Source organism: Artemia sp. Qi Xiang Cuo, chromosome 13, assembly GCF_049724085.1.
Source record: "Artemia sp. Qi Xiang Cuo chromosome 13, ASM4972408v1, whole genome shotgun sequence".
Taxonomy (NCBI): Eukaryota; Metazoa; Arthropoda; class Branchiopoda; order Anostraca; family Artemiidae; genus Artemia; species Artemia sp. Qi Xiang Cuo.
Window position 1 is genome coordinate 30,892,795 of NC_142806.1, and position 27,063 is coordinate 30,919,857.

At 35.1% G+C, this 27,063-nt stretch overlaps 2 protein-coding genes across 4 annotated transcripts in view; both read left to right on the forward strand.

The window, feature by feature from the left end:
- The first annotated feature begins 6,172 nt into the window (after positions 1 to 6,172).
- LOC148945183 (uncharacterized) lies at positions 6,173 to 13,326 on the forward strand. Its single transcript, XM_089099161.1, has 3 exons — positions 6,173 to 6,269; positions 9,718 to 9,923; positions 12,077 to 13,326. Exons 1-3 carry the CDS (start codon positions 6,197 to 6,199, stop codon positions 12,449 to 12,451), a joined length of 654 nt encoding a protein of 217 aa, XP_088955287.1. The 5' UTR covers positions 6,173 to 6,196; the 3' UTR covers positions 12,452 to 13,326.
- Positions 13,327 to 21,972: 8,646 nt separating this feature from the next.
- The window catches only part of Tsp26A (Tetraspanin 26A), a 45,683-nt gene continuing 40,592 nt past the window's right edge, over positions 21,973 to 27,063 (forward strand). For all 3 annotated transcript variants that reach the window (XM_089098587.1, XM_089098589.1, XM_089098590.1), the window contains exons 1-2: positions 21,973 to 22,342; positions 25,409 to 25,529. In XM_089098587.1, coding sequence (XP_088954713.1) covers positions 22,244 to 22,342; positions 25,409 to 25,529 — 220 coding nt within the window. In that variant the 5' untranslated portion in view covers positions 21,973 to 22,243. The remainder of the gene's footprint in view (positions 22,343 to 25,408; positions 25,530 to 27,063) is intronic.

Genomic DNA, 27,063 nt, shown 5'->3' on the forward strand with positions numbered 1-27,063 from the left:
CTCAATTAAATTATAAATTGAACATTTAGTGCTAGCCAAAACATGTGTGTGAATAAGTGGGATCCAGGCTTCTACGTTAAAATTTATTTCAAGGTAGACCAAATACTTTAGGGTAGGGGTAACTTAGAAAAAAATTTTGCCCCAGAAGTCACTTCTACGTACCTGCCTGGTACGAACCACCCTATTTATATAATTAATTAAAAAAACTTTTTCCACAAAATAGGTTTTTCAAAGAAAAGTAAAGAACGCAAAAATAAAATAAAATATTCTACCAAGCGTGAAACTACCACAAATCAGTATCGATAAATACATGAAACCCAAAACGAACAGAAATTACAATAAATAACCGAGTCAAACTCAAAACGAGCAGAAATTAACATGAATTGGACTCAAAACCCCTATGCCTTCCCAAGGCCAGAACATAATTTTGCACTTTAATGAAAAAATATAAATTTTTTTAATTTTTTAACTTTAATAAAACAAAAAAAATAAAAAATTTGATTACAAAAAAACTTTATATGTATATAAAACTGAAATTTTACATTCATTTGTATTTTTTCATTAAATTTCAATTTTTGTTCTGGCCTTGGGAAGGCTTAGGGGTTTTGAGCCCAACTCATGTTCATTTCTGCTCGTTTTGAGTTAGACTCAGCTATTTCAAAGACTGTGGGGGAGTGTCCTACTCAAAGGTATAATTTCAAGAACTTTCAACTGCGTGGAGCAAAATGGCTATTTCAAAACTTTGATTGGATGTGTTTGGGGAAATGGTGGGTGTGCAAGGGGTGTTAGTTGCCTTCCAATCACTTTCGACTATTAAAAAGGGCACTAGGTCTTTGAATTTCAATTCAATTTTGTCATTTCAATTTTGTCATTTCAATTTCCAATCGAATGAGCCCTTTTTGAAGTTTCTACGATAACACTTTCTATAAAAAACCTTATATCCCCCCAGCCCGTAATTTGACACTTTCTCCCTAAAGAGTTTAAGGGGTTTGTTATCCTCATAGATCCAATTACCAAAGCTGTAAGGTACTCGGAACAAAATGGCCATTTCGGATTTTCGGCTATGTTTTGGGAAAGGTTAGTATGAGAGGGGGGTTAATTGCCATCCGATCACCTTCGACTAATAAAAAGGGCACTAGCCCTTTGAATCTCCAATTGAATAAGCCTTTTTTGAAGTTTCTATCACAACGCTTTCTATAAAAAACCTTATTTTCCCCCAGGGCATAACTTACAACCCTTGCCCTGATGGCTGTGGGGGAGTGTCCTCCTCAAAAACACAATTTCTATCTGGAAATCAACTACGCTGAACAAAATGGCTATCTCAAAATTCTGATTAGGTAAATAGGTGTGTTTCGGTAAATAGTGGGCGTAGAAGGGGTGTTAGTTGCCTTCCGATCACTTTCTACTATTAAAAAGGGCACTAGCCATTTCAACTTCTAGTCGAATGAGCCCTTTTTGAAGTTTCTACGACAACGCTTTCCTGGTAAAAACCATATATTCCCCATGGCATAACTTCCAACCCTTGTCCTGAGGGCTGCGGGGGGTTGTCATCCTCAAATACCTAATTTCCAGAACTTTCAACTATGTTGAACCTGGCTATGTCAAAATTTTGATTGGATGTGTTTGTGGAAGAGGTGGGCGTGAGAGGGGGGTTAATTGCCCTCCAATCACTTTCGACTATCAAAAAGGGCTCTAGCCCTTTGAATTTCCAATCGAATGAGCCTTTTTTGAAGTTTTTACGACAACACTTTCTATAAAAACCTTATAAACCCCAGGGTATAACTTACAACCCTTGCCCTGAGGGCTATATGGAAGTGTCCTCCTCAAAACATAATTTCTATCTGGAAATCAACTACACTAAACAAAATGGCGATCTCAAAATTTCGATTGGATGTGTTTCGGGAAATGGTGGGCGTAGAAGGGGTGTTAGTTGCCTTCCAATCACTTTCGACTATTAAAAATGGCATAATAAATAATAAATAAATAAAAATAATAATAATACATTGTGCCAACATCGTTCTTATATGCCCCCAGGGCATAACTTAAAACCCTTGCCCTGAGGGCTGTGGGGGAGTGACCTCCTCAAAAACATATTTTCTATCTGGAAATCAACTACACTGAACAAAATGGCTATCTCAAAATTTCGATTGGATGTGTTTCGGGAAATGGTGGGCTTAGAAGGGGTGTTAGTTGCCTTCCAATCCCTTTCGACTATTAAAAAGGGCACAATCCACTCCGATTTCTAATTGAATGAGCCCTTTTCGAAGTTTCTACGACAACTTCTTTCATACGAAGTGCCCTGGTCTAAAAGAAAAAAATAATAAATAATACATTGTGCCAACATCGTTCTTATATGCCCCCAGGGCATAACTTAAAACCCTTACCCTGTGGGCTGTGGGGGAGTGTCCTCCTCAAAAACATATTTTCTATGTGGAAATCAACCACACTGAATAAAATGGCTATCTCAAAATTTTGATTGGATGTGTTTGGGGAAACGGTGGGCGTGGATCGGGTATTAGTTGCCTTCCAGTCACTTTCGACTATTTAAAAGGACACAAGTCACTCCAATTTCCAATCAAATGAGCCCTTTTCGAAGTTTTTATGACAATTCCTTCGATACGAAGTGCCCTGGTCTAAAGGGAAAAAATAATAAATAATACATTGTGCCAACATCGTTCTTTACTTAGGCAGTGCTATTGCGCTGCCTATGATTAAACAGATTTACTTAATTACAAAATTTTGCATACGGGAAACGTATATTTTTTTATGATATTTAGGTGTCTTTTGTATTTTTACCAGCTTCTTTTAATCAAACCTTATACCGTCATATCGTGCCAGTATTTTTTATCAACACAGAATTTGTTTTCTTAAGTTAAATAAAAATGTGGTACATGCACATGTACATACTTGTGCTTTCATGTCTTTCCTTGGGCAGCCACTTGGCTCCTCCAAATTCAGAAGAATTAGGCGGCGAGCAAAATGTATCTTATGGAGAGAAGGTCTCAATAATCTCAAGGTTGGGAGTATTACTTTAGACTATTTTGTTCATAGCATTACAAGACGTTACACCGATATGTATTTTGTTTTTCAGCTGGCATGTACCGACAAAGCCATCAGGCCCGGTCTTTCCGAAAAATGTGAAAATTCGTTCAGTAGTTTCTTATGATTTCATACTCACCTTTTCCATTTTACACGAGCATGACCCCCCTTCCCAGAAAAAAAATGTAGTTGTATGCACCAGTAGTACCTCCCTTGCGCTGGTACTGTCTCTCATAGTATATTCAACTGAGAATAAATCTTTCATAAACACTATATACTACATATCTATAATTGTTTGTCCTTTATGTCCATTTTTTATTTCCTTGAATTTCTTTATTTTTTAGGTACTCGCGTGTTATAGCGACCACACTTTGTTCTTGATCTGTAATGAAACCGGTTTTCTGTGTCCACTCGGAGATAATCAGCTTAGCATGAGCGAGATAAAGTACTATACTTAATATATAGAGGTAGTTGGATTATGTATTTAATATTATGCCCTCTGGGCGGCCTGCTTTCCATAATTCTCTGTTGTAGTTTCCATAATTTTGTTACTAAAATGTTATTTCATCATGTTTTGGTATATTTCATTAGTATTAACCTCACTTCACTTCTTTGGTGTGGTCGCTATAACACATATGTACCATTTTTTACTCGTATCTCCCAAATTTGTAAGCTTTGGAGGAGAAATACTCCTTCCTCTTTCATTGATAAAAGTAGATTATGATTCGGCAGTAGCATGCATAAAAACTGGGTTTCACTGACACAACTCACTTTTATTCGCTTATTGTTGTCTAATTTGTCTTGAAAAAACCAGCCCTGTCAGCTGAATCATAAACTAACTTGAAGTGTGGGAAAAGGGGCTACTGAATTTGGCGTAACGGTATTATTGGGCATTAAAAGTCACTAAGTGTACCCTAAGAACAACCGCAATTGGACATCCTAACAAAAACTGATTTCGAAAAATGGAACTAATTTCCGGGAGCCGCCTCTCTAAAAAAATGATTGAAAAATCGTGAAAATAGAAATCTTGTTATGAATACTCGACTGGAACAAATTGAGGCTTAGTATTTTAAGTATTTAGTATTTTAAGTATTTAGTATTTTAAGTATTAAGTATTTAGTATTTTTAGTATTTTAAAAGGCTCTCATTAAAAGCTTAAAAAATTAATTTTGGAAAAAAGGCGTTTGTACAATCGAAACAAAATGACCATCTGGTTTGTCAATACATGATTATAATACAAATGCAACCTGTTGCAGAGGGGGGATCCGCATTTCAGAGGGGGGCTTCTGCTTTAATCTGCAATAACAGGATTACGGCCAATAGATGGAAAAGACAAAACAAAAACGACGCAAATATTTCGCTTGCGTCGACCGAGAAATAAAACAACAAATATCTATATAGACAATTGTCGCTACCGTGACTGAGCCCCACAGAAGCTAAATAGAGTTGCTTCAATGAAAACACTAAAACGACTGGATAAAAATAAAATAAAATGAATAAGAGATTAATTATTATGATGCAAAATAATCCCATTGTTTGGTACTATTACTACAATTATCCTATGTTTTGTATTTAATCTAATCCCTTGAGAATTTTGAAAGACTTTATTACCATCATTAGCTATCGGCTCACTTTCAAAGAGAAAGTTATGTATCGGGTCAATATTTAAATTACCTGTATCGCTACTTATTGAAATATTAGCAGAAATATGTTTTTTTTTCTTTTTATTTATTTCAGCGTCCTCCCTAGCCCACTGTGTAAATTCAATAGTTTTTTTAGCAGAATATTTATTGAATTAGAGGATTTTTTTGCAAAAAAACATTAGCAGAAATATGTTATATTTTTTTATTTCAGCTTCCTCCCTAGCCCACTATGTAAACTCAATAAATTTTTTAGCAGAATATTTATTGAATTAGAGAAATTTTTAGCAAAAAAACATTTAGCAGAAATATGTTGTTGTTTTTTTTTTTTTTTCAGCTTCCTCCCTAGCCCACTGTGTAAATTCAATAAATTGCTTAGCAGAATATTTATTGAATTAGAGAATACCACTACCCAAATTGCCACGAGTAAGATCCTTCCAAGAATTGAGATAACTGCTTAATGGTCTAATTGACTGAAAGCATGTATCAATATTATACGCGCGCAAAATCCAATTTAGCAAGCCTCCTGAAACTTGTTATAATCGAAAGGTCCAATAATATTCATCCAGGGGTTGCATGGCCCCCACAGCCTCTGGAGCAAGGGCTGTAAATAATTTAAGTTATACATTGTATATGTTCCTTTATTGGGAAGGGATGGGGGCCTGTTTGGTTTTGGGGGTCAGGAAAGGCTAAGCCCATGCACATTGACTCTCCGGATATGGGCCCCTCTTGTCCCCCCCAAATAAAATGTTGGAGACTACGCTTCTGTACTTTAACTTAATATCTTATGCGTTGCATAATTTTCTCTCAAGTTCCAGCATCATTCTTGGTACTTTCCCATTATGTGAACACCTCTAAAAAGTCAAGTTTGGTTAATGTTAATGGAAAAAAACAAAATAGGATGAATATATAATTGGTTATAAACAAATTTGGGCTAAATAGTTGTACATTAAGGGGGGGGATGTGGGGGGTAAAGCATTGCATATATTAAATACGTAACCTAACCTAGGTACCTTTTTCTCCCCCTAAACCCCCAAAAAACAACAGTTTAAATATAGTTCCCAGAGTGAGAAACCCCTGAATACTTATTTATACAACATCAGAGAGCGTCAAATCTTTGCTTTTGTCGAGTGCGTGCCTCGGGTTTTCGTGACTGGTTTTTAGAGGTGTCCACATAATGGGAAAGTACCTTATTATGATTCTTCCTATAATTTATTAGCTTCAGGCTAGTATCAGACCCTTTGCGAATTTTGACTTACTAAATCATTCTATTCAATTAATTGGCACTCATATCAAGAAATAATAACTTTTAAGGCTTCAATGAATACTTATTAAACGTCCATTTCTTTCAACTTTTCTACTACCACAGTAGGCGGGGAATAGCAAAGGCTCCGCAGCACTACTGGCCAATCAGCTAAAAGGAAGAAGTAGCCCTTCGGGGCGTATAATAACGACTGCTATTTTGTGATTATTGTCATTGATTCTTTGTTTTTACAAGAGAAAAGTTAGAAGATATAATGTCTTGTGTGCAAGAAAACCCAGTTGATTTTTCTAATAAGGAAATAAAAACCATTCCAATGGAAAAGATAGGTGAGGAAACTCTAGTTATTTTAGGTAAAATTTTACGTTCGGCTATCTTGGAACGGGGCTAGATTAGGAAAATGAAACTTTCAGGGATGGGCCTACAGGCTAAAGTATGTCCCAGGAAGGTATTTTGAAGTACCTACCTCCACTCTTTCTCTCTCTAGAGGGTCCTGACCTTTAAAAATATAGGCTATGTGTTATAAAAGTGAAACATTGCAGAATAGATCTTCTGCTTAAATGAAGTGCAACAAAACTATTTTCAGCTTCAAAACTTTGCTCCATCCCAATTTAGGCTATAAGGTTCTAAAGATATACAAATACATTTCCTAAAATTGAAAAAAAAAACATTGATATGGTTTAAAATTTCACTCAAATAACAGGAATTTCATTTTCAGAACTAAAGCCAGAGAAAAAGAAACTGATAACTGAGAATTAAGGTAAAATGGGTACTGGTGCATTATGCGGGCCCCGCGAAGGAGTCAAGTTTGGTTAATGCTAATGAAAGGTCAATATCTACGAGATCATATTATTGAGTTAGGACTAAAGTGAATACACCATTCGATGCCTTTTTTTATGCTTATTACAAATATAATACGCATTTCTATCATAAATTGATTTCAGCCCCCCCCCCAATCGCTGCCATTCCCGGTTTAGGCTCGTAATACCCTAAATAGGAGGGAGGGAGCTTAGATAAATTGCTAATATAAAAAATTAATATATTTATAATCAGCATAAAAAAAGGCATCAAATGGTGCTTTTACTTTATTTGAAACTCAATAATATGATCTGGTATATATTGACCTAATGAAATAAATAGGATGAATATATAATAGTTTAGATACAAGTTTGGGCTATATATTTGCACATAAGGGGGGGGGGATAAAGCATAGCATATGCTTTCTATTAAATACATAATTTAACCAAGGTACCTCCCCCCTAACCCCCAAAAACGAATAGTTTAAGCATTTCAACTAATTGAGAAACAACGCTTTGCAATCATTTGTCTGTAGCGTTCTCTTGCAAATATCCCATTTGACGGGTTTCATGACTGGTTTCCTTGACGCAGTATATAGCAGTGGGCCTGCATAATGCACCAGTACCGTAAAATGTTGTTTTGTCAAAATTTCAGGACCCTCTAGAGGGAGAAGGAGTGGAAGTAGGTACTTCAAAATACCTTCCCAGGACATACTTTAGCATGTAGACCCATCACTGAAAGTTTCATTTTCCTAACCTAACCCCTTTCCGAGGGAGCCAAAAGTAGCTATAGTAGAATTTTATCCGCTTTTGATTAAGCTAGGATAAATTATTATGCATAAGAATGACGCCTCTTTTGGGGCTCTACCGGGCACATTGACTGTGCAGAGGGGTAACACTGGGAGATTTAGGGGGGGCCCCAGCCTCCTTAAATTTTTTTTCTGGCGCAATGATTACTTTTTTTTTTGTTTTGCACTTTTTTTAAAATAAACCTTTAAATTTGGTAGTTTACTCGCGCCCTTGACACACTGCCAACCCCCCCACCCCAAAAAAAACGCTCTAGATCCATACGGGGAGGGTAACACCCATGTTAATATACTCTTATGAATTGAACCCGCTAATGATAAAATAGGGCCCTAGATTTTTCGGTTCTGTTCTATTAGCTGCAACGCACGCTATATATTGTATAGGGAAGATGCTAAAGAAACTCGTAAAACTGTTATTTTTTTTAAACAGAGAAAACGTATGCCGAGATTGCAAAGTGGATTATATAATAATTAAACATTGGGGTTTGGGGGGGAAAGGTCCCGAGGTGAGTTGACGTATTGAATATATTCGATGCTTTACCCTCCAGCCCCCTAATGTGCAAAAATATAGCCGGTATTTGTTTCTTACTATTATAGTTTCATCATGTTTTTTTTTATCTCATTAGCATTAACCAAAATTCTTCTCGCGTGTGTTGCAGCTAATAGAACAGTACCGATTTTTCTTATGAGTGCGCTGTAATCAGGGCTGCCGCGTCTTAGCGGGGGGGGGCTACAAGTCTGTGCTACCACGATAAAAAAAAAATAAGTCGGTAAAATAGTTATTAAAAGCGCCGTGATTTTTACAACGCCGCTAAAATTCTTTGTTCGGTTAAATAAACACCAGGAAAATACTGACATGTCATCAACAAAAATTTTGAACTTGATCGGTACACTCATTAGTTTTACCGACTCCTGCCGTGAGCTTACAGATAGCGCCACAATTCCCCATTTGATTAGGCAAACAGCACTAAATTCGTGACAACATATATCCTACTGGAGTCTGAATCTCAGTCGGTAAATGCAGCAGTTTACCGACTCGTGCAGTGATTTTTTGCATTGTATTCGAAACAGGCATTATGCTAATTATTGACAAAAAAGTTGGTAAAAATGACCAGCCAGTCGGTAAAATCCCTTGTTCGCCCCAAACATTTTGGATAGTAATGACCCTGGCTGCAATAGCAACAGAAAATAATATCATTTGATTCCCCGAATTTGCTGGGCTTAATTTATACCACAAGATTATTTCTAAAATTGAACTTACCTTTCTCAAAAATTTCAGAAATGGGGTAGCAAACAACCACTATACCCTATTAGAATTTCACCTTTGAAATTTTCAAAAAAATAATTTGCCTGTGGAACTTTTTATAGAAGCCTAGGCTATACTAATGTAACCAGAGAGTTTGGAAAATTGAAATTAATGCTCAGTCGGTTGAAAGTTGGCCAGACACGTCAATTGGAGGGGAAGAGTGCTACTCCTGGATTTTCGATGCCCCCTCCCTCACCTGGATGTTGACAACTCACCTCCTTTTGTGTTTTCACTGATAAAATGCCTTTTTGGTGTTTCGTTCGAAAAAAAAAAGATAGACACAAAATTGCCCCCAAATCGGATTTTAGACCCCCCCCCCATCCTACATTTCCATGAATTGACGTCTGGAGTAGGCTATAGAAATATATTTGTTTTATTCTTAATCTGAGCTGCAAAGTGCTTAGGCTGAGACTATCTTGAAATTGAACAAAATATAGGCCTGCTACTTTCTTCAGCCGTTGAGAATATGGGCGCGTGCACCAGCTATTTAGGCTGCGTGGTAAATTGTATATTCCAGGTGGCAGAAATTCGAGAAAGTACAGTAAATAGGCATTTCATATAAAAACCCAAGAGATCGTAGGAAGAAGCGTTAAATAGTCGATTTGGGAAAAGGCAGGGTCTAAAACCCACTCCCTTTGACCTGTACCAATATCCAAATATGTATTTATGTTTCACTCCGTTGTAGCAAATCGGATTGATGCTCTAATTCTAAATACGAGGTCCAGGGATCGATCTCTGCTGCAGCAAGTCTGGTTGATAGGCTTGCTACTTGTCCCCGTAACGAAAATCCAACAACTGAAGCGTCGATTCGACGCCCTACGCGCTAGCTATGGCTCTATTCTTTTCATATTTGTGTTTTATTTTTTAGATGGAATGTTACCACCGGGTCACTTAAACGGAGTTCCCCGCTCCTCACGCTACCAAGAAAATGATGCTGCGAGACGTAGTCGGACAGCATTCAGCAAGTCCCAAGTTGGAAAACTAGAAAAGGAATATGAGCAGGACCCATATATTTCAAGGACACGTAGACTTGAACTTTCAAGTGAAATCGGAATACCTGAGTCCACTATTAAGGTGAATATTAAAGAAAAAAGGTTATTTTAAAGAAAAATTACTGCACCAAATATATTAAAGAAATTTTTCCGTGTATTAAGAGTAGTATTTGTATATTCAGCAAAGGATAAAAAAAGAAGAAACAGTGTTTACGTGAAGAGAGAGTTGCCTTACTCTCTCGTATTTAAAAGTTATGCAACAAGTAGGCAGTATTTCTACTTTTACATTTTTTCGTAGATCTACGGAATTTGGTGACTGTCTACGGACAAAAAAGCAGCTACGGAATCTACGAAATACCTACGGAAAAACCGGAATCCTATTAAAAATGCTGTATTCTCTCTTTCCTTATATCTCCTCAAATCGTAAGAGAATTCTGCTACAAATTCTAATTTTCGGTTCGAAGTCCACTGGTTGTCTTGTCATGCTCACATTTTTATGCAGTCTGATCTGCGACTTTTTTTTTTTGTCTGTGGCATTGGGCATTGGTACTTTTCATTATAGGTGTTTTGGACGAAATCCTTACAAAACAGGAAAGTTTGGAGAACCTTACTGGCCAGCAAAAAAGGAAAAAAAGTGTCACATCTGGAGGAAATTCCAATCCAGAGCAAAATCTTGGGGTAGGCCTAATGTGACAAGGACATTGGTACAATGAGCAAAATCTTGGGGGGCCCAATGCGACAAAGGTGCCAATAATTAACCAAACTGACAAATTTATTCTAAAAAAGAAGGAATGAGGGTGCCAGAAAAATCTCGGGGGTAGGGGGTCCCACCAGCCCCTTTGGATCCGCCCCTGCTTTGAACGATTAGGACGGAAAAAGCTCCGGGTTTTTGCGGTCATGGACTTGGATTATGAGACTTTAGTGGCTTACGGAAAGCTACTGAATTCCAAAAGCCATCTAAGGAAAACTTCCGTCGTTTAAGGGATTGAAAAAAAAACTAATGGATATACTGCAGGTGGGCTGTGCTGTTGCCTACTACTGTACTATAACCTGTATTACTATAATTTAATTTGTTCTTTAAGATTGGAAATGTTTTATTAGTATTTTTGTACTTTAAATTGTAATTACAATACTACAAAGGTATAAGGTAACTATTCAGGGGAAAACGACGCTTACAATAAAATGATGTTGTAGAGCTTTTTTTTCAAAAGAATATGCGGGCGAGACTTCAAACTAAATATCTATACAACTTAATATTGTGAAAAAGAAATTTCTAGTCTTAGTTTTAATTAATTTTCACTGTAATATCTGATTCTGCATTATAGCGGTACTAACCTTCGTCTTTTCTTCACAAAAAAAGATTTCGGCTTAAAGTGGTATTTTCGAAAAAGATTATTTTATTCAAGATTATGAAATTTAGATAAATTACCCTCCTTGCATTCCTACGACTGAGTCCTGTATGTTTTCTACAGCATTATAAGCATCGAAGATATATTTTTCTCTATAGCCAGTCTGATTTTTTTTTTTCCCAAAAATTAGCAAACATGCATTTTATGGAAATTGTCCTTTCGGTTACTTTTTCTCCCAATCCATGAAATATTAATACTAAGATCGATCTATATCATAACAGAAGTTGAAATTTTGCCGTTCCATATGTCAGGAAAATGCCAAATGGAAACTGGGGCTTTGGTCTTCTTTTCTTTTTTTACATTTGCTTTTCTTCCGTTGGAGACTAGAGCGTCATCTACAATTTTCTCATCTTGATTTGTCTGTACGAGATATATGTTTCTGGCATGGTGTAGCTTACTTTGTATCATTGCATAGATTTATAGCATTAAAGGTGATATAATTATAACAGTCCCTCTTTCTTTCTTTTTCTTTCTAAGCTTCAACATTCTAACGTCAAGAACGAAAAGAATTTAAAAATAATCAATAATAACTAAAAATTTTGTTTCTATGACATGATCCACGGTTCATACTATAAGACACTTAAACATGGTTTTGTCTTTTCTATTGGGAAGGAAGGGAATGAACTACGCAAAAAATGAAATTATATTAAAAAAAAGAAATTATAGTAAATATTGGAAAGGTATCAAGATTTTGATGGAGATATACACCCAAAGCCCATCTTGTGTATATGCCTGAGCACTACAGAGTATAATTAATTCAGCCCATGCTTCTTATCGTTTTATTACAGGCAATGAATGCAATTGCTAAATTCATCTTCTTTTACAGATTTGGTTTCAAAATCGTCGAATGAAACAAAAACGAATTCAGATGCCTATTTCTGTTGCTGATGCCAATTTTGCTGCTTACCTGGCCATACAAACCGTTCGCCAAAGAGAAATGCAACTAGCAATGCAGCAGTCATATTTTCACGCATTGGCACCATATCCATATGCAGTTGCAACCTGTCAGCCGTATGTCCATGTTGAAACTGAACCCTTTATGCCTCATTACATACCTCACTTCCAGGCTGCTCCCTCTTCAATCGGTTCGTTATCTCCACTTTCATCATTATCATCAACGACGTGTTGTGAAAGGACACCATCACCTAGGAGTGAACCTTCAAGTCCTAAATCTGAATCGAAGCTGTTTAGGCCATTTTAAAAAACAGTTTTGACTGTTACCCCTTCGCGAAAGATAATGTTTGTATAGTCATAGGTCACAATCCTTCAACTTTTATATATGTGTTCGTCATAAGAGTCTGTCACGCACTCTGTTGCAATAGTTTCAACCCATTAGCCGAAACGAAAACAACTACCCTAGCCGAGTTTCTGTATTCCTTTCTTTTTTACAAACTTTACTTTAAGAAATTTAGTATTCCGCCTTGTTCCTGTTTTTCTGAGTCCTGTTATGTTTTCTCTAAGTTAACGCATCTAATTTCTAATGTTTAAATTTTTCTGTTAAACCTAGATTTATACAAAAATAGAGTAAAAACCTGATATTTCAGAAGTCAGAAAAAATTTTCGTTTCAACAGACATGTTATCTGGTTGGGCAATCTGGCAGTTCTTTTTATTCTTCTTACCCTTTAAATCCTTCTAGGTTTACCACAGCAGACTACTGTTGTATTTCTTAAGTGCGTTGTATATTTTTTTTTATTGTGTATTGCCAACTGTGTACCAGTAAAAGGAATCCCTACCAGTTCCTCACATTCAGAGGTCTTGGGTTCTACTTACCCCGTTTCATACCTCTGTTCTCTAATATAAATGTGCATATAAGCATGTGCTCTAAGTATTCTTAAGGGTTTTCCGAAGTATCTCAACCACCATGAACAGTCTCTGGTGGGCCTCACTCCTTCCATTCCTCCTTTCTGGTATAAAGTGTGACACATGTCTTATGATTTGCCCTTAAGCAACTTTAAAGCGAGATATTTCTCGTAATGTGATAAATAGACAGTGATAATTGTACGTTTTTGTGCTTCTTTATTTAATGGAGACATATTTTTATAAAGGGATAATCCTGTGAAATAAATATTTGCTACTTTAAATACGACATTTCCTAGTTTTTTCTTTAGTTGCAGGGCTTAAACGAATTAAAGCTTGCAAATGATTCAAAAGTTTTTACTTTTGGATATTGTAAATCTCAACTTAAACTGTATTTATCAGTAAAATTTCATAGTATGGAGTAACGATGACAGAAAAACACCAGAGATTGGATGAAAACCTATGTCGATTTTTAACTCTGTATATTAAGACTGTCAACAGATTACACTAACCTAGTTATTACGGTACTGGGCATAGTTACATTTATTTCTCTGTTTAGATTGTCCAATACTAATTCCTCTTATATTTTACACACCAAAGTTTAACCCTAAAAATAATAGAATATTGTGTTCATGCACTCAGTTAAATGTGTGTGTTTCCAAAAGGTTTGTGGCCTGGATATGCACCACCCGTAACATTTTTATATTATAACAATTTGGTAATAGAGAAAAAAAGACTCCAACAAGTTTCATGTTTAAGTAATACAATGCCATCTATTTAAACAGTGAAAAAGTATTCGCTTCCTCTTCATAAAGCACCAAATTTACTTATGCAGTGACAAAGACTTGAATTCAAAGTAGGGTATTCAGGACATGATGTAACAATGAATGCTCATCTATATGGGGGAAAACGCACAGATAAACAAAACATAAAGCCATAAAAATAATAGAAATAAAAAAGAGAAGAAGAAGAGATTGGGAAACTCGATGCCAAAACTGTAAAAAAACAAATTGAAGAATGCATTCACAATTAAATATAGTGAGCCCATTTATAATTAAAAGAATTGAGAACATTCTAATTTTATTCGTGGTAGCTCAATCATTAATCATTTCACGTTGCCCAATGTCAAGTCGTGTTTTTATCTATTAAAATTTTTAACCTTAATAAGCAATTATTTTTTCCCATAATTTTTTTGTGATAAATGAAACAGAATAATAGTATAAAAATTTAACATGTAAAGGAAACAAAAGCTTCTTTTGTTTTGTGTAATTTGAAGAAAAAACCATAGAATTTGTGTGTTTGCTTCATATTTTTGTCGGCAGGAAAGTGTTCGATTTTTTCTCTGCTGACAGACGACAGTCTTTTGACGACATAAAAATTGCATGTTTTCTCCTCTCGTAATTTCTCTTATCGACATTGTTATCGTCAGGACGATAAATCAAACACGATATTTGGCAAAAGTTAACATTAGGGAGGCTTCTAAAATACAGTTGTACGCTATTGCGCTTACGTTGTTCTTTTACTGTAACCTTAAGTGATGATTGTGACATAAAATAAGGTCAAAATATTCTGTTTAGGATTTTGGTCTATGATCTTTTGTGTGCTCACGATATACTGCTACGTAAGAAGCTTAGTGTCCTTATTAAATTTATGAAACTGCAAAAACTTTAGGGTTCGAAAAATAATTTTATTTCCGGATAAAGCTATTAATGGATTAAATAAAGCTATTTAATGGTTTCGTAGGGCTTGAACTGTATGTTCAGGATTTAGGTGGGCAATGTAGTATATCTTTAATAATTATAGTAATCATTTCAAGGTGGGTTTTGAATCCCTTCTTAAGTTGATGAGATTCAAAATTCTGTTTGGCTAAAGATAGTAAAGCCTATCATGTAGAATTTGTTCATAGACAACTTTGCTCTTTCACCTAAATATAACACAAGTCCGTAGTCTTGCTTAAATAATTTAATCAAAGATCAAGGATTCCACCTCCAAATTCCTTGGTGTATCTTAGTTCTGAAACTAATGAACAAACAATACAGGCAAGGTTGCCACCCGATGAGAAAAAAAAATCACTAGATTCTTGAAAAAATCACTAAATCAGCACATAAATCACTTGATTATTGACCAGAAATCACTAGAATTGCAACACTCTTTATCATTGTAATTAATAATTATTATGATTCTTTACCATGTTCTGTATAGGCCCACCTACAGGAAGGGGGTAACACTTTTGAAAATGGCCTTTTTATAATTCCATGGAAAAAATATGTCCCACTCTTCACAAATTCCGATAAGCATCAGTCGTATTGCTTCTTATAAATAAAGAGGCACTTGTTAATCAGGAGCGAATCTCCAGCATTTTTTTTGGCGGGGGGGGGGGCAAGAAGGGTCCATATCTGGATAGTCAAAGGGCATGGGGATGTATAATATTTTTTCTCCACATTATTTAAGGGGGGGGGGCAAATGCCACCCCCAAATGATGCCCCTGTTCTTAATTGTACGGAACACATCCAAGAAGAAAAGTTATGTTAATCCTAATGAAATATGCCAAATTAGCCAAAATCTGATGAAAATATAAAACTTTACTTTATACAATAATATAATTTGGGCTATATAGTTGCACATTAGGGAGGGGGGGGGGTAAAGTAACCTAACCTTACCCCCCCCCCCCAATGTGCAATTATATAGCCCAAGTTATACAAGTCCAATGCATTCTGTCACCCGTTATTTGTCTTTGTGGATATGAAACTGGTTTTCATAGATCGTACATTATCCTCATTATCCTTAGCAAGTTATCCTCAGCAAACTTTCATCCCAGGACCTATCCTCCGGGCCTGCATGGGTCATGTTAAATCTAAAGGTTCAGTTTTGGAACCTTTCAATTAATGCTAAACAAAACGGCTGTCTCAAACTTTCGATAGGACCATTTCTGGGAAAAAAAGGACGTGGGAAGGGGGCTAGTAACTGTCCGATCTCTTTAGTTAAATAAAAGAGACGCAATAAATTTCAGTTTACGTTCAAATGAGCCCACTCTCGATGTTCTAGAACCATTGGTTCGATACGATCGCCCTGAAGAAAAAAAGGAAATTAACACGCATCCGTGATTTTTCTTCTCGCAAAGATTACAAAAGTCAACACTTTTGCAGATAGGGGCTTTAAACCTCTACAGTATGGTTCCCTGATACACCGAATCTAATGATTTTATTTTATTTAAAATTCTTTCACTTATATTGGGTGTTTCCTCCCTCTTTCAAAAATTCGGCAAATTTTCGCAGTTTTTTAGCCTTTTATGGATAAAACTAAGCTTAATGGATCTTATATATTTGGAATTAACTTAATAAGCCGATGATATATTGATTGATGTCAAAATTCCGTTTCTAAGATTTCGGTTACTATTGACATTTCTGTTCTATTTGTAGATGTAGAGGGTGTATTCGTATCCACCATTCACTCCTTTTTCAAGGGTTTTAATGGAAGTAAATCTAATTTATAACTGATGCATTACACAGAAAAAAAACATAAATATGAAGACAAAATTCGACCTGAGCAAATGTTGTAAAATAGGAAGTATAGAACATTTTTGCAATTTTGTGATTAACTAGTTTGCCTATTATCTAGATGATAAGAATCTGGGGTCATGTCTGATATGGACATATGGTGGGAATCGCAAGCTTCAAAGGTGGTATATCTGTATAAATGCTAATCTGGGACATATTAGGAACTGTAGTGAATCACTATTTTGTGTGTTTTTTTATTAGTTAGCTTCTTGTATGATTTATTCGATTGAATCCTGAATCTACGCGCTATATCGTAAAAAATCACTAGATTTGGGAAAAAATTGCTAGTTTTCGAACAAAAATCACTAGCTAGAAAAAAATCCCTAGGGAACATAAAAATTCACTAGAAATAGTGATAAATCACTAGGGATGCCAACCCTGAACACAGGAATTACCTATCTTGTACAGATTCATCCAAAACAAGGTTGAATCACAAAACTAGGTCACTAATTGATAGTCACTTTCCCTCTATTTAATTATACTAAGTAGTCACAAAAATTACTCCTAATTATAAACTGACACAAATTGTAAGTGGTCACTGTAAATTAAATTCATTTTTATGTAGAGTTAATAAAAGTAATTGTTTCAACTGTGATTGTGGTTACAAGGAGACTTCTTATCATTATCTATTTGAGTGTAATTTTTTTGAAAATGAAAGAACTGAAATGCAATTTAGATTACAAGGGTTTTCTTACTCTAATACTTTTAATATTAATGTTATCTGGTTCAACAAAGAGGCTCGGTATGCCGTTTTGAAATGCTTGAACCGAACAAAGAGACTAGATATTGTATAATTTTTTTTTTCTCCGTCTTCCTTTTCCTTTTCATTTAGTTACTTTTAAGTGCTAATAAATGTTGTCAACTTATTGTTTTTCCTTGTTTGTTTGTGGTGCTCAGTATGTTGCTTGTGTCTTTCAGTTTTTGATATTTTATGCTGTATTTTGTAGACTAGATAGTGAAATACTCTGTACGGGTTTAATCACGGAATAAAATAATTCATTCATTCATTATACTAGGTCGATTAGATCTTATCCAAATTTATTCTGACATATATCATGAACAAATAGTAATATGACGGACAAAATAACAATCATTGAAACAGAACTCGTTATTAGGTTTTAAGGGGGAACGGTAGGAAAATTACCGGCTATCTCTATCATGTTCAAATTTTTTAGCTTGTCTGGTGACAACAAACGCATAAAGGCACCAATTTTGGTTTCTATCTGTTCCCCTGATCTAGCAACATAATCTGAGTTTGCTTTTTTTTTTTTTTTTTTTTTTTTTTTTTTTTTTTTTTTACTGGGTTTTCTAAATTAGGCTTTTCCGTGCAAATTCCATTTTAACTTGTCTAAGAGAACGGTACATACCAGTTTAATAAAATTAACACGGACTTGTAGAGGATTTTGAAAGGAACAACTTGACTTTTATTTTTTCCTAATTAATTCAAAAAAGGCATTTTCATAAGTTTATTTGTTCCTACTAAAAGTGGTTACCATCAGTTTTATATTAGAAACTCCTGAACTGTTGCATATTTAGTTTCAATAGGCGGGCATAAATACCGGTCTTCAAGTGATAAACGGTCAGGGTTTCAACTTCTCTCGACTGGAATGATAAGTGAATGTTTCAACATATTATGCAAATAGGAATGCTCCGTCAAATTAGGTAGCACTCAAAGATTTTGAAAGAAGAGAAAGGCAATTAAAGAAGAACTTGGCCTAGTTAGCTCACAAAAGTGATTTGTGAAAAATGGTAAAAAAAAATGCAATAAAAGAGGCATTGGCTTGGTGACTGTGCAGAAGCACAGGGAAAAAATAAAGCAAAAATCTAAAAAGCTTGGAAGATGACGACTTGCAAAACATTTAATCGACTTGAAGGAAACATCTCTTCAAGAAGAGCCTGCAGCAGAACTCCCAAGGCCGAAACTCTTACGAAGTTGTTCAGACGAATTAAATAGATTTAGACTGATAAATAAAGCAACACTAGCAATGGAGGAGAGGGCAAAAACACATTTTAAGTTTATTTAATCATTTTCTTTCTTTTTCAATTCTATTCACCTATACTTTCAAATTAAAACACACTGAACTTGCCTTAGGATGAAGCATGTGACTTATGACCCTTCAATTTTTATCGTACTTGGTCCCTAGTAGAAAAAAAGGCATACAACTATAATTCATTCTATTCTGTAGCGTAAATCTTGAAAAAAAGCTAGACTTTGATCTATGAGCTTCTACTTGGTCACTGGCAGATCCACTCTTGTCAAATTGCCCCAACCCCCCAAGATCTTGCTCTAGATTCGCCCCTGTATTTAGTGATATTTCCGCAAACAGAAACACCACAACTATACGGGCAAATTAAATACTTAAACACGATTTATGCAATGTAGTTTTGTTTTACTTTTGCTTTATATATTTTAGTTCATAATTTTACATAATATTTTACCTAGAGATGCAGAGGTCTCTATAATCTTTTGACAAGAAAGTTTAAAAAAATGAGGGGGGGGGGGTATTGAAGTTTCGAAACTTAAAACCCTTTACTATCTATTCCACTTAGTCCTAGTAGAAAAAATGTTTGGGAAATAAGCAGAAATTTCCAAATACCGTTTCCAATATCGATACTTACGTTTCGATATTCCATACTGATTTTTAGCCCGATATATAGATGCATCAACTTTTACATTTAATATCACCCAACTTTAAACTTTTCAATTGAATTCTTAGAATAAGAAGCTGGTATCTAGCCGTAATGTGATTTGTGTCAAATGGCTTTTATGGTGTTTTTGTTTTCTGAAAATTGAAAGTAGGATAGTGGGTTTATCATATTATAGTATTGCAAGAAAATAATAAGAGTAAAGTAATCCAAGAAGATTAATGCTGAAGCTCATTGATGATTTTTGATGAATAGAGATTTCAAAATGTAAGGCAGACTTTCTAGCGATGTGAGGTTTTGTGAAATGCCGATATAACTTACCACCCCCCTCCCCTTCAATCACAAAATCGCCCCCTCCCCCCTAGATAAGATGCTGCCCAAGCCCAAGTCCCTTGATTGTAATCTCTGACTCCAAAATCCTTAAGGATGAATCTATGATGAGAAACAAGCCCCGTTTATAAGATACCTTTCCACTGTGCCTTATTATAGACTTATAGTTTGTAATATTATCCATTTAGTAACCTCCATTTATATCCATTAATGCAGACTTGGGAAAAAAATGAAGACCATTGTGATTATGCAAGCTAAGTACCGTATTTTCCTTTAGGATGTAAATAGTAATCGAATTAACAACGCTTCTTGACTACTAAGGTCCCTGCGTTGGCTCTGCAGTGCGTTGTTACTGCAGGATTCGATCTCTGGGTTCCGTATTACCACGCTCAAGTCAACCTCCCTTAAGATACTTACATTATAAATAGAGTGTTTGTAAATAGTGCCTTCAAAATACTTAAAACGCCAATTATAATGAAAGCCAAACACCATTTGCGAAACATATACTTCTCATATTTTAATTTTCGTCTTTTGCTTTGGGATAATAGCTTCTGATTTGAAATCTGAAGACCGGAAGTCCTATGATAAAAAGTGCGTTGGAAACTAAAAATCTACTTGCGGGACATGTGGACCACATATTGTCTTTTGTATTGGACATTCTTACTGCAATTGCTGCCTCATTTTTGTAATTGATAAGCTTAAAGGTCATTAAATACCAAATTTAAATTAAACACGATTTTTCAAACATGTACCTACCGCCTTTTGATTTTTTAACTTCAAACTTCTACATATTGTGATGTTTTGTGGGATGCTCGGGCTGGAGATGCAATTTCAGTCCTCTTTTTGTAATTGAATAAATTTAAAAATCTCTCAGCTATCTCGAGAAGAAAAAGGTGCAATAGAGATGTAATTCGGGAATGGGGGGCTGGGGCTTGAAACTCTCCTTTTGCTTCTACTCAATTTCTCAACATTTCAATGGAATATCTTACTTCAATGGAATAGGCAGTGGCGGAATTTTCGTCAAAATCCAGGGGGAGGAAGGGGTTTAAGTTTGGAGCAAATTTTCTCAAATCAAGCGAAAATAACAGTTACAACTGAAGCATGAGCCATAAAATACCATAAACATGAAGGTACACTAAAGAAAACTGACCTGTTTCTACGGATGGTGGAATTATACAGGCTTATTTCAGTTTTGACAAGATTTTTGAAGAAACTAAATTTTAGCTGGGGGAGGGGGGTGAAGCGAAATCTGGGAGGGATGGTTGCCCTCCCCTTTGCCCCATAGTAAATTACGCCCCTGTTAATAGGCCGTCCGGGTAGTTTATCCAGATTCTTAGCGGTTATAGCCTCAATTTCATCTCTTTTTTTATCAACACTTTAACGTCTTCTCTATTTTCTTTGTATATTCACAGTACTTTGGTCCCAGAATGCTTTAAACTTTACGATTATACAGACCTAAATTTTTGCTCTATTTTGATTTGAACAGCACGTAACATATGCACCTTCAATTAAAAAAATATTTACGAATAAATGGGTTATTTGCATAATCTGAGACCCTTGTCAGGGGCGTTGCACAAATCAATTCGTCCTAATAGCAAATATCTGTATCGTTTAATCGTTTTGATTAAATCCCAATTTTTAAATTTGATCTTATATAAAGGGAGGGGCTTAGTAAGTACAAGAGATGGCTGGTGGATGTTGGTCAGTTTTCGTCTTCATCAGTGGCAGTAACTTTTTTTTGCAGCCAAACGACTCTCAGAACTTTATTGCCATCATTTCTACACATTACGACTAAAATTACAAACACATGGGATATACATTGCATTTATCTTTTCGTTAACGCTACAACTCTCACTTTTTCTTTTCTTCTTACAAAGATATACATGTTTATATTACGGGATCCAAGCAAAAAAACTAATAGGCTTATCATCACAAAAGCAAAAATCTGATTGGAATGATGGAAAATCTTAGCAGCGAAATAGGGGCCTTAAATTTGCGAAGTGAGAGGAGAGAGTTGACCAAATATTTAGTAAACTAGGTAAGCTACCAGACAAAACTATGCGGTCAATTATTTTGAATCGATCCAGCCAACCTCTAATTCAAAATGCTTCGAATGCATTGACTCAATTTGTCTGCGTTTTGTATAAAAAATTTCCATCGAGGCAATTACGACTTCCACCTCTATTGAGCTATTAGAAAAATAACTTAAATGTCCACTAAAATGATAACATTGGCTATACTCGTATTTTATCAGTTATGTTAAGTCGCTAAAAAGTTAAATTTGCTACGCCAGGCAGATGATAATCTTAGTTTTGTTTTACTAAATACGTATATAAATGACAAAAAAAGATGGTTTCATTTTATGAAGAAATAGACGAAAATTATGTTTGCTGTGGTTGGATGAGTCACAAACCAAAGAATATCCTATTTGAGCTCAAATGCATAATACTTGCTCATAACTAGCTTACTATGGATCTAAGATACACTATTACAATGCCAGATAGATTTGTTTGGTGTTTCCAGAAGCGTTATTAATAGCCTATTTATGCATGCCTTAATTCAGCATTGAGTCCAAGTGTTTTAGATTTGTTTCAGTGCAGAGGCTCCCCTGTTTGTTGAGTGGTTTTACTGGAGCCTAAGTTATCTGCTGATTTTGTGCGGGATGCCTTCACATCATAGAGATAGAAAATACAGGAGGGACCAAAGTGAAGTCAGTTGTTGTCTAAAGTATCTGATCTTCAGCTTCAATGTTATTTTTTGGGTATGTTCAGTTTTTCGTTTAGCCCAAACTAGGGCTAGTCAAGCTGGTAAGGGTGTATTGTAAAGAAAAATCTAGAGTAGCCTACTACTTTAGCATTTGACCACTTGTAAAGAAAACATGTTAAATGAATAATATAGGCTACTTCCAGGGATAGATCTACAGAATAAAATATGTCATGGGAAGGTATTTCAAGTAGTCTACCTACCTCTAGCCTACTCTTTCTCCCTCTATAGAGCACTGACCTTTAATAACCTTTAAAAATCTTTGTTTTATAAACAGGGCCATATCCAGGATTTTTTTTTTTGGGGGGGGGAGGGCAGGCGGGCATTTTACACAAAGATTTTTTTTTTTGGGGGGGGGGGATTTTATTCAAAATATCAACTCCGCACACAAATAGTTGTTTTTTAAAGTTATGATGGTGTTCCAATATTTCTAGAAATATTGCATGTGCATTTTGAACCCCTACACCACTTCGAAAACCCAAATGATGGTCCCCCACATCACATTTTGTTGATAAATATGGGAGTAAAATATTTTTAAATAATTTACTAATAATAGAACAAAGTATTATAGGTCTATACAATGAACAATATGAAGGATCCTTGCCCTTCTTTCATGTACAAACTACTGAACCTTCTCCCAAGAAGGGACATAATGCTGGGTTACTATTACTTGATATAATAATGTAAGGTGTTCTAGTAGTTTTGTAGTACCATACAAAAGGTGCTATGATAACAAACCATCTGGACCTGGGGCCTTCCCACATGTTAGTAATCTAATTTTAATCAAAACCAAAGATGGAGAAAAACAAATTAGGTTTTTATATGGGTTCAACTGAGAAAAATGCTTATATAACAATTCACAATAACCCAATTCAGTTGATTGTGGGTTGCACAAAAATACTGAAGTAAAATGTCAATACCATTGTTCCAGCTGGATTTGGTCTGATAAATCAGCTGATGATTGCATTAATCTATTAACCTCATTATAAAGTAACTTTGGATTATTCCTAATTTTGGTTGATATATCTTTTACTTGTTGTTTCTTCCATGTTGCCACTACATATATTTATTTTTTGTTGATATACCTATCTGGTAAAGGGGGCCATTTCTCAGTTGGTCACATTGATTCCAAATATGATACCATAGCCAATATTTCTCTTTTGCTTCACCCAACCCAGGTATAACAGACCATCCCTTTTTTTATGTATTTTTATGGAATCTAATAACAGGAACCACAACAGAAGCCACAACTTTCATAGCATGGACTATTTCAGCATAATACATATCTAATTCCAACAAATGAAATTTTTGAGACTGTGATAGGAGGTGAAAAGGAATTCTAATTTTACTGAGAATATCTTTGAATTGCATTGATATAAGTTTATGTCTATCCTATCCCGTAGCTGTTTTTGAAACCATTTTGGACTACAATGCACATGACAAAAAAACATTTAAAACAACAGACACTTCAAGGTAAGAATGGTCACTAATCAAAATTTCATCCAATAATTTAACAAGATATTTTTTTAACAATTCAAGATCTGAGATTATAAAGTCCAAATTTGCCACACTACCTGAATTATGAACATAAGTATAATTTCTACTATTTGTTGCCACAGTTAGATCTTTTGGAAGTGATGATAATAAGATCTGGGACCACAGTAAACTAGGAATAGTAAGGTCAGTGTTAAAATCACCACAAAGCAAAATGGCTTTACCAGATGCTTGTATATTATGAGAAATTTTTGAGACACTTGCACAATCTTTAGCAAAACATTCATTAGATTGTTTGTTTCTGTAATTAGTAGGCATTTAAACTGCAAGAATTACAGTATGACCTAGATCAACCACAACAAAAGTATCATTTGTTTCAAGTAAAACACACTTAAGGCTCTTATTTACTCCAATCATAATGCCACCAGAGGTACAATCTCCTGTGATTTTTGCAGGACAGATGAAGAACTCATGTTCACAAGAAATTTCCAACTGATTACTATTAACGCCACTTAACTGGTGCTCTACTATACACACTATTTTGAATGACTTAAATATTTTGGCTAAAACTATTAACTTATCTTTTGCTCCATTTATCTTCTGAAAATATAGGTTTACACTGTCAGGTTTGGTGCAAAGGTCCATACCTGTGCGGGGGGGGGGTGTATCAGCCTCAAGCTCGAGTGCTTGAAGCACCAACAGGCATACAGCTCTTCAACATGGTGCAGGAAAAGCTGTTGCTTCTGTGATTTCCACCACAATTTGTGCATTTCACAGTAGAGGCTGAGCATGCATTATCATGGCTATTAACATGGGGCCCTGCACATTTACCACATTTAAGTTTTTTCATACATTCATGAGCAAAATGATAAAAGCCTTGGCATTTATGGCACTGCTTGGGTTGGTTCAGGGGAGTTGACACCCGGAAAAGCAAATAATCAATTTTGATGCCATGTTTTAGACCAATATCAAGATCTAGTTGAGACTTAAAGGACAACTGAACAACTTCCATGTGTTATTTATGGAAAGCTGCTGTATTTGCAAGAGAACAAGAATTGGCTGGACTTCAAAAGTAAATCCATCCTTCTAACACAAAGTGTTCTTGGCTATTTGCTGTGAATGCCAAAGTCAAGAATAAATTCATGTCTTTAAAATAACCTACCAGTGTCACCAAAAGTTTTGTTTATTTTGTGAATTCACAACTTGTTGAAATGAATTTTATTTTTGAAAACCTTGCTTCTCAGTTATGAATCATAACTGAGACCCAATTAATAAGGCCACTTAATTGAGATAAGATAATCGAAGTTTGATTGATTTTTCAATTAAATTTTCCCCAGTAACACATGGGCTGTCAGGAATAACACCCTTTAGTGAGGAAAAAGTTTTCTTGGTTCTCTAATGTGTTAAACACAGAAATATACCATTAAAAGATGAGTTGTTGCCAATAACATCAATTTTGTTAATCACAGTCAACATGAAGAAGCTCATGTCAAATAATGCTTTGATATTAGTCATGACTTTTACACAAAATTTATATCATAGCTCTGAAAACTGTTTTTTATTTTTTCAGCTTACTGGCCTTAGCATTATGGCAATTGGAATCTGGGCATGGACTGAAAAGGACACGTTCAATAATCTCAGCAAACTTACTAATATTGCGCTTGACCCAGCTTTTGTTTTAATAGTTACTGGTAAGAACTTTTGTTTATATGTCATAAATTATGTATATATTAAATTAAGATAATGCTGGACATGAGACATTAAAGAAAAGCAAAGAGTGATATTAAAACCTAATAGGAGTTGAAATAATGCCATATTGTGAGTCAAACTTAAAACAAACAAAATTAGAGTACAGCTGCAGAGCAAGATAAATGACATTATCACATAGGCTGGATTCAAATACTCTAAGAGTTTGACAAAGGTCATAGCTGATAATCCACAACATGTAGGAATGTAGGTCATACCTTGCAGAGGTCTGATCAAACATGTACACTCAAGACCAACCACGCGTTCAATATAGCCTATTGTTATTGATTGCAACTGATTTTTGTCACTGACAGCCTGTTTTCTTTGAAAGGGAATGGTTTTCAAAGCCTGTTAGTGACAAAATCAAATGCGATAAACTATATTGAAAGCAGGGCAGAACTTTGTTTGTTGACCAGCATTGTTTACAGCCCAAAATAGTAGAAATTAGCTCTTTGTTGTGGTTGGATCCATTGCTAAAGAGGGCCCACATGAGCTTTGATTTAATATTCTACAACCACTGGTTTGATATGGCCATCTATGGAGAAAAACAAGCAAAGAATAAAGAAAAATCTTTTTGATTTTTAGATAAACCTTTTTAGAAAAACATGAAATCTCATATTTTTGTAGATATGGGTTTGAAACCTCCACTTTAGGGTTCTCAGACTTGTAATGTTTAGTGATGTAATTTTTATCAGGATTGCACACTATGGGAGGTTTTTTCCATCTATTCCTAAACTTTGTAACTTCTATTTTGGTAATAACTGGTGATACGTGACATTAAACTTGGTGAATGTAATGCATGAGGAATCCATATGAAAAGTAGATTCTTTCGGTTTGCCATATATATTGTTATTAAAGTTCTGTGTTTTTTAGTTTGAGTGCCATTGAAAAGTCGCTCTTCATTGTTCAATAGTATGAAAGGTTTGAAATAAATTCAATTTGCTTCAAATTGGATAGCTCATAAGACTAAAAAAAACTACAGTTTTAATCTAGTAGATTCATTTGTTGAATGTTGTTGAAGACAATTGGCTTTCTATTTTGCATCTGTTTAAATGTCAATTGGTTTTATTATTAAAAAGCAAATCAACTTTTTGTTACACATGTCATCCAATTTATGTCAAAACTTGTTTTTTTGAAAATCTTGGAAAAATTTAATTGACTGATGCCAGAAATCCACATTTTTAATTATAATATAAAAAAGGTATTTTTTCAAATCCAGGTGAGACAACAAATGCCTCCATCCCCTCACCTCAATTGACGTCACTGATTAATTTAAAGATTTTATGATTATAGTATATCCATACTAGGTTTTGCCTGTGGTAAACCAGTGAAATATGTTTGTAATTCTGTAGATAGTAGACCGTATCTCCACTATAACAGAAAGGCCAATTATTGCTGCACCATTGGATTCGCTGTACCAAGATTAGGTGAAGTCTTTGAGGGAGACCACCCAATCAAACATAAACTCAATTTCATAAT

Bases quoted from the DNA above. Each gene is read 5' to 3' on its own strand.
- LOC148945183 (XM_089099161.1), top strand. From the start codon at position 6,197: ATGTCTTGTGTGCAAGAAAACCCAGTTGATTTTTCTAATAAGGAAATA. The intron at 6,270-9,717 runs GTGAGGAAACTC...TTTATTTTTTAG, and splicing joins CATTCCAATGGAAAAGATAG to ATGGAATGTTACCACCGGGT. The intron at 9,924-12,076 runs GTGAATATTAAA...CTTCTTTTACAG, and splicing joins TACCTGAGTCCACTATTAAG to ATTTGGTTTCAAAATCGTCG.